Below are 8,315 nucleotides of genomic sequence, written 5' to 3' on the forward strand. Positions count from 1 at the left end.
TCTCTAATCTGTTGTGAAAGCTTTGGTCTACGTTGGAGACTGAGTAGTGTCGGGAACGTCGGCAGACGGCGCAACTTCCCGGAAACCACCGCCACCCTTCGGTACCTCAGCAAAATTTAATTTTCCCCATCTCGGGGTAATGTGGTTGGCCGGTAGGAAGATCCGGTTTTCCCAATTTCCCGTACAACCCTTGTCGGTGACCGTAAGCCGGAATGGAATCGAAACGTTCGATTCAATATTGTGTCGTGCATTCGAATTCAATCATGCATCGTCATGCATTAAACGGAACGCCATCGAGCGACCTAAATGGATATTGCCGGAAGTGGTACTTTTTAAATGAATTGGAACACATTGGTATGCTGGGGTTGGTTTGTAGTTTTGTTTTATCCTTCGTTAGAAAGTACTATTGTCTTTGCCATTGGCTAATATCTTTTTGATTTTGGCACGTTTTGTTAGTTTCTTTTAAATGTTTTTTTTTGAAGATGGTGTTTTTGTTGCTGTTGCAAATAGCATTAAGCATAACTCAAGGTAGGAAGGCTGGTCAATACAATTGCACCAATATCGCTCTAAACAATTTCTACAGATTTTCCAAAAGTAATGCACCACGTGGCTTCAACATTTTTTCTAAATTCTGTTAATTTTCAAAAACAGCAATTTTGAAATAATTTTTAAATCGTGTAACCTATTAGTTTTTATAGAGAACGAGTATTGATCGAAGTTAAAATAGCTGACCATTGATAAAAGAAAATAAATAACACTAAAGGGATATTTATGCGCTATAGTTTAGCGTTGTCCAGAAAAAAGTATTAACAGACACAAAAAGAGACAACTTTTAACGCCAAATGTCGAATACATGTTAAAAACCTTATAAAAATCAGGCTTAATTGGATAGCTAGGAATAAACAGAGAGAATAATTAAATAGAAAACGAAACATCTCTCTCCCTCTCTTTCTCTCTCTCTCTCTCTCTCTCTCTTTCTCTCTCTTATGGTCATTTCTTTCTTTCTTGATGCCGGCCATTTCTTGCTTAATCAATTTATTTTTAAGACGTAATCGAATGGTCAGCCCTCGCTAACGCTGACGGTTCAGATGAGCTTAGATATCCTTTCGTGTGGAACCCGCGCCGTTTAATACATACACCATTGGACTGCCCCGTAGAAAGTGGAACGTAAAGAAGTTTAATTTGATTCATAGCCTCGAAACCATAGCAATATTCTATCAATTATGCTTCTGCAAAATTAAAATCCTTATTAAGGTTGATAAGAAAAGTGCACAGAGCAATAAACCATCCACAAACCTCGTACAAATCGTACCCAATTTTGTAGTGTTCAATCTTCTGCATAAAACAACAATTTTCGTGCAATCGCAGCAACGTATTAAATTCAAAACACAGTTGAGTGTTTTTCAAACAAGCAGACTTCAAACCTTCTGGTGTGACTCCATGGTAACGACAAGGCGCGTTGCTGTCTGTAGGCACTGTTTGTACGATATAAACGTAGTCTCACAACACCGCTAGGGGCAATAGAAAGTGAAAAAGCGAACAACCGTGAACGTCCTTGGTTGCATTGCTGTGCGTTTGCTTTAGTTTCGTTACGTTTCCTTGTTTTTTTCCGGATACTGTTTTCCTTCCGTCTGCGGGCAGATTTGGAAAGATTTCGTTCCTGTTCCGGTTGAAGCTAGCGTCCGGATATAGAAGCACCGGAACTCGCGCCGAACGGATATTTGGATTCATATCTAGGTATAGTATTTGCGGAGCAAAAGGAAACGCCAGAAACCATGTTCTGAACATGATTCGTACACACATTGCCGGATGCCGGGTGTACCGTACTAACGGTTCGTTTGCGATTTTCTGCCATTGTTGATTTAGGTTTCTCGTCCGCTGGGCTACGCATATACACTGTGGCTTCCGTACTCCGGATAGAGTGTCTTGAGTGCATCAGCACGAAACGATTGTTTGACCGTAAATCTACTGTAATGAGGGGGAGTGTGGTATCCAGCGTTTAAATTGTGTCACAGTACAGTTATAGGTGGTGAAGCGTAAAAACAGCTTGGGCAAAGCTTAGGAAAATGGTACGTTTGGTGTAGCTATATTGTTTTAGTAGTAATCTTGAGTGGATCACATGTAGGAATCACTGTGCTAATTTATTTGACTAATTGTTTTTTCGGCTCTACAATTCCACAGGGTCCCAAAAAAGCAAAAGGAAGTAGTAAGTATCTCTAGTGTTTCTTCAGCTCTTCTCATAAAATTATACCATGTATCTCATTCCTTTTCCCAGCTGTCATCGATGGCGTTGATACGTCCAGCATGTCCCGGGAGCAGCTGGAGCAGTTCGCTCTCAAGCTCCGTAATGAGATGGAACGCGAGCGGGAGGAGCGTAACTTCTTCCAGCTCGAGCGCGACAAGCTGCGCACGTATTGGGAAATTACTCGCAAACAGCTTGAGGAAGCGAAGGCAGTCATCCGTGGCAAGGAGCGTGATGTCGAGGTGGCACAAGAGCTTGCCGATCAGGACACCAAGAATGTGATGCAGGAGATGAAGCACCTGCAGTACGAGCATCAGTCCCATATTGGTGAGCTGCGGGCCGAAATGATGACCCAGCTCAAGATGGCACAGGAAGATCATACGTTGCAGGAACGTGAACTGCTGAACGATAAGCGCGACCTGAAGCGATTACTTCGCGAGAAGGAAGAAAACACCGAGCTGGAGATCCAGCAGCTAAAGCTGAAGCATAGCGAGCTGCTGAGTGTGGAGCGTGCCAAGTTTCAGGAGGAAATCGAAGCGATGACCAAGTTGTTTGAGCAGCGCCTCGGTAGCTACAAGGAAGAGGCTGAGGTGCGTCACGAGATGGAGCTGTCGGAGGTGGAGGAGCGAAAGAATGGACAGATCGCGGAGTTGATAAGCACCAACGAGCAGGCGTATCGCGAAATGAAGAGCTACTACAACGCGATCACGCAGAACAATTTGGCGCTGATTAATAGCATGAAGGAGGAGATGGAGGAAATGCGCCTACAGTCGGACAAAGATCTCAAGAGCTTCAGTGAGGTGATGGCGGAGAATAAGCGGCTGACGGAGCCACTCAAGAGCTCCCAGGCAGAGCTGGTGGAGCTACGCAAGAAGCTGCAATACTACGACCGTGATAAGGCCACACTGAACCGTGTAAAGACACGCCTGAACAGTACCCAGAAGCAACTGTCCAGCCTGAAGCTTGAGCAAGACGTGCTGCAGATGCGCTGCGAGAAACTGGTAGAAGAGCGCGATCAGTTGAAGCGATTGTTTGAAAAATCGATGCTAGAGCTCCAGCAGAAATCTGGCCTGAAGAACTCGTTGCTCGAACGCAAGCTGGAGTATATCGAAAAGCAAACCGAACAACGGGAAGCTATTCTTGGTGAGGTACTATCGCTTGCCGGTATAGAACCACAATCGCTAAGCGTCCGCATTGAGAAGCTGTTGGTGCAGAAGAATGACAAAATTCAGGCGCTTCGATACGATCTGGCCCGGGTGAGCAAGATGTACGATGATCTACTGTCGCTCATTGAGGGCAAGCTGGTAAAGTACGGCATCACACTGAAGGATCTGGAACTAACGAACCTCCGGCAGGAGAAGTAGTGAGCACAAAATCGTCGTTCGTTGTTGAAATCAAGTTGATATTTTTTACGAAAGCCTTTTTTATATTTTTAAACACGCAGTACTTTAAACTGTAACGCTTTGCCACTCGTCTGCTAAGAGTTTCTAAGTAAATGGCACACGATATGCATACGACGCGATGGTGTGCAAAGCCTAACGGATCAGCTGAAGTTTAAAGCATTTATCTTGACGTTCAAACCACTAATTACGGAACGAGCGTGTAGCATCCGTGGTTGAGTGTGCACGAATGCAAATGATAATTATTACGGGCGCATCATTATGAATCATTCATGGGCGTCGTTTAATTTTATCCTCAGCAAAATGTGGAAATGTGCCGCGGATCCATGAGGTGGCTCATATTCCAGGAACACCGGTAATTCCATTTTCCTTTCTCACTTTGCTTTCGAGCGTACGGATCGGATTGCTTAGATAACCAACAGCTGTACCGTTACTGAGGAGAATGTTGGTAAAGAAGCATAATTCCTATCATCCAGCACCAAACAAGTGAGATGGAACGTTTCGCTAGAATACATTATTCAAACACTAGGAGAAGTGTAACAAGGAACAAGGAAAACGAGTTCCTCTTGAGCGGTTAGTTTCTGTGCGGGAATACTGGCTTGTGACCCGGGCTTGCTTAACCTTTTTTCTGTGTCACCTTTCAAACCCACTTACAGATGATGCATTTCAGTACTTTTTTTTGTTCTCTCTCGACCGTTGATGGTCGGTAACATCGCCATCATGTCTCATTAGGATGATTTAGTAATTAGTGGCTTTATGTCTTGTCTTGTATGTGCAGTAACCCTTAGCATGTTACTTATTTACTACAACACAAAAAAGGCTTCGCGTTGCAAAGGATACAATGGTGGAAGTTGCATCATAAAATTGAGTTGAAATTAATTAAAGGTCTTCTTGTACGTTAGTACTCATTCATTGACAGTGGCACACAATTTAAAGCGTACTTTCACCACAATAGTCAATGTAATGGCAACGAATATTACCGTTTTACCGTCTTACCTTCGAAGCAGAAGAGGCTCATTCCGAGCGACAGGCTCATTGCGCTCGTCACATTGCTTATCTATTTTGGAATCAATTATGCAAATGAAGCCGGGCCCATCTGACGGAAACAGCTTATTTATTCATCATCACAATGGTATCGCGAGTTTCACTAGTGACCGAGCTCCATTTCCACCGAGGGAAAATGCAATGTCTTCCGGCTCTCTGACACTGAATCCCGAAGGGTGACATCTGCGACAGCCTCAGTATCCAGCACTCATCAATGGTATGGTGGTGCTTGTTGTGGTTGTGGAGATTGTTTGTGATTAAATCAATCCTTGCCTTATGCTTGCGGTATGAACCGTAACCGATGAGTTCTCGTTGTGTTGCGTTGGGCAAGTAAACATCTTCGGCGATGGCCAATAGATGCAGGGGATCTTCTGGACGAATGTAATGATACTCAACATTGATTGTGGGATGAATGGATGGGTTGTGTATAAGAATGGATGGATGGATTGTCGATCGAGTGCGATGAAGATTATCGTATTATCCCTTCGATATGTCCCTAATGGTAAACATAGATTGAGGGTCTCGTAACGTAGGTGTTGCTGAATCAGTAATGGCGAGGAGATAAATGTGAACTAGCTTGATTAGATATTGGACATCGCTAAGAGGTTTTATCCGTTTTACGATGCGTTTCGGTAGCCGAGTTTTGGATGAATTCGAACTGTGCAAAACTATGACAAAGGAGAATATAATAAATATTTTTGTATCTTTTACATTATTAGAAGTTTTTGTTATATTTATCGACGTCTATGGCCAGGCCGTTCTTAAGAAGTAAAACAACAAATCAACGTCAAACTATAAGAATAATCACCAACCAATCTTGACGGTTATCTGTGGTGGGATTGAGAACAGGTCGACCATTGTGAGCCATTACACTTAAGTTAAACATCACTGAAATTATCTACCTATATTTTGAAGAATACCTTTAGAATAAGTTTATGTCTAAAACAAGGATCGTAATCCGAAATAAAATGGAAAAGCCATTTTCTTCAGCAAGTAAATTCCCCAATTCTTGCTGAAGACCCAACAAAACCCTTCACCCTTAAGGTGTTACACTATTTGTCTCCAGCGATCTTACGAGAAAACTTTCCATCCTTCCTTCTTATTGAAATTGAAAGACAAATAAAACGAGAAGCGATGTGCAATCGAAACGCTAATTTGAACTTGCCACCAACTATTATTGCACACCATGAAAAACGACAGTTGGCAGGATAGTTTCACTATCCGATTTCAGCCGGAAAATTGGGGATGCAAATTTCGTTACAAATTCGACTCGGCGTGAACGACCGAAAGCTATGTTTTTTAGTTTCTTTTTTGGTTCCAGAAAAAATACGATCCACCCGAGAAGAATATTGCAATGATGGTGCGCTTCACTTGAAGTAGCTGGATGGGGCATATTTAATTTAACTTTTCCATTTGAAGCACCATTTGATCAGTAGCGTGGGAAACAATCAGAAAATTTAAAAGCCCTGCTTGATCGAGAGGATTAGAGAGAAAAAAGAGAGTGAGCGAGCACAAGCGACAGAACGTTTGACTTGAAGAAAGTGGAGATGGGAAAAAACACAGCTTAGTGACAAATCTTTATCACGGTGATGAAAAACTTTCCATTCTGAAACAGAACCTTAAAGTTAAACCCGGAATGAGCGTTTATTTGTACGGCTGGGAAAGTTTTCAATCTCTTAACACCCACCCCGTAATGCAAGAGCAGTAAAATGGGAGCAGCAGATGCAGATGCTGGTGGGTGGTCGTCGTTCTCTGAAGTCGATATCATGCTTTCTTGCGTGAGTAATGCTTGCCGAGAAGCAATCCACTAAACAGTCCGTAACGCGCGGAAATGAAAGTCAGTAATGTTGGCGAGGAAAATGGACCGACCTGGGGTTAAAGTGTACAGCTCCGTGGAATGGTTTTGTGTGCACATTTCATAGCGACCGTCTTTTGCTGCTTTGCTTCGATACATTGGCTGGGTACATGGGTACGCAAGGTTCGGTGTAGAAACAACATAGCCCCGAACACGGCAGTAACCTGTGTGCTATTTCAACTGCATCTAGGTTGAAGATCGCTCACAGAACTCAGCTGGAGGGTGCTAAAATCAGTATGCTTGGAATGGCCTTTTGGAAGCATCCTTTCCCAGCTTGATGCACTTGCTTCAAGCTGGATCGGTGAGGAACGTAGAGTTCTCACCACCGACCGCCGAAGGTGCAATACAGTTGCAGAAATGAATAGCAGCTGGGTAAGTTTCGTGATCCTCCCCAGGAATGGTAGATGTAAAGTTTTGTTTCCGCTTTTTTCCCACAGTTAAACTCGTTTTCGGTTAGCAACACTTTCCAAGTACGATGGTTGTGTCGATCTGTGTATGATTATATGTATGTACTTTTTACAACTACAATTGCTTTTTTACATCTCTGATGCTCCTCTTTTGCTTTTTGCTCATCCCCCACAGCGCAATAATCTTTACGTACAGTGCTGTTTTTCATTTTCCACGTTTTCCTTTACATGGGAAAAAGAAAACCCAACACGCCACGTGCCATGTGTTGCACGCAACGAAACAACGACGAACGCTAACGTGTTGAAGAATGCACTTTTACTAACAGCATCAAATGTTAGCTTTGCTGCTGAGTGTGCATTTAATTTTGTTTGTATGTGCGGGTTATTTTTTTAAGCTTCCTTTTTTTTTTGATAGTGTTTTGGTGTTGGCGCATATTGGACGGTAGATGTTTGGCTTTGGATGGATTTAGCTTCTTTTTTTGCTGTTGGCTTTATTTCGTTCTTTATGTAAGCGATGTAATCGTGAATGATCGCTCGACTCGGGTCGGTCATGCCATGATTTACTCGGTAGTAGATTTACTTCTATAGTAGATTTACATGCATTTTAGTTCCACGCACGTGCAATGTAGTGTGCAATAGTGCAGTGATATATAGACGAGGACGAGGGAATGTTACTGTATTTGTTTCTGCAAAATTAAGCTAAAAACCGTGATGATTATTTTCGTTTATTTTCATTAAAATCGACATTTTGGCATTAGTACAATATTCCCTTAACGTGAATTGAAGTCATTTGAAAGTTTTAAAAAATTTTTAACGCTTGAAGGTATGCAATCATTACTCTTGCCCCGTCAGTACATGCTTAACAATTGTTGCGTTTGCGAACGCGACAAAAGTAGCTCAATTTTCCAAAATAATTTTGCGATTCTGGCGCGACTTGAAGGTTGTTTAACTTTTCTCGTGCAACCACTGTGATACAAACAACGGATGCTGCTAACAGTACCACAGATTTGTCGGTTTCCTTTTCTTGTGTGTTTCGCGCTGGAAAATCTTGTCAAAATTTTTCCGGTAGTCAGAAGAAATTGTAACAAGATAAATAGGTGAACGAAGATATTTTTGTCCACCCCGTCACCAGGCAAAATACAATCGGGATCGAATATTAGAAATCGGATAGCACCAATTAGAAGCAGCTTCGAGTAGCATAAAGATAAAAGCCTTTGTATACGGGTAATCGAACTTGTCGGGATTTTTTTCTCATTTTATGACCCTAACCGTACCATCAATACTCAGGAAATCATAACTACGATTCCGACATAGCTTCCGAAACAGATCGAACAGCTGTTTGTAGTGGGCTATATTTATCTAGCAAG

General features: G+C 42.4%; 1 protein-coding gene across 1 annotated transcript; it reads left to right on the top strand.

Moving 5' to 3' along the window:
* The first annotated feature begins 1,154 nt into the window (after window positions 1-1,154).
* On the top strand, window positions 1,155-3,785 carry LOC125769326 (dynein regulatory complex subunit 4). The gene is made up of 4 exons (XM_049437999.1): window positions 1,155-1,737; window positions 1,867-2,069; window positions 2,182-2,206; window positions 2,276-3,785. Exons 2-4 carry the CDS (start codon window positions 2,067-2,069, stop codon window positions 3,604-3,606), a joined length of 1,359 nt encoding a protein of 452 aa, XP_049293956.1. The 5' UTR covers window positions 1,155-1,737; window positions 1,867-2,066; the 3' UTR covers window positions 3,607-3,785.
* The last annotated feature ends 4,530 nt before the right edge of the window (window positions 3,786-8,315 follow it).

This window comes from Anopheles funestus, chromosome 3RL (assembly GCF_943734845.2).
Source record: "Anopheles funestus chromosome 3RL, idAnoFuneDA-416_04, whole genome shotgun sequence".
Taxonomy (NCBI): Eukaryota; Metazoa; Arthropoda; class Insecta; order Diptera; family Culicidae; genus Anopheles; species Anopheles funestus.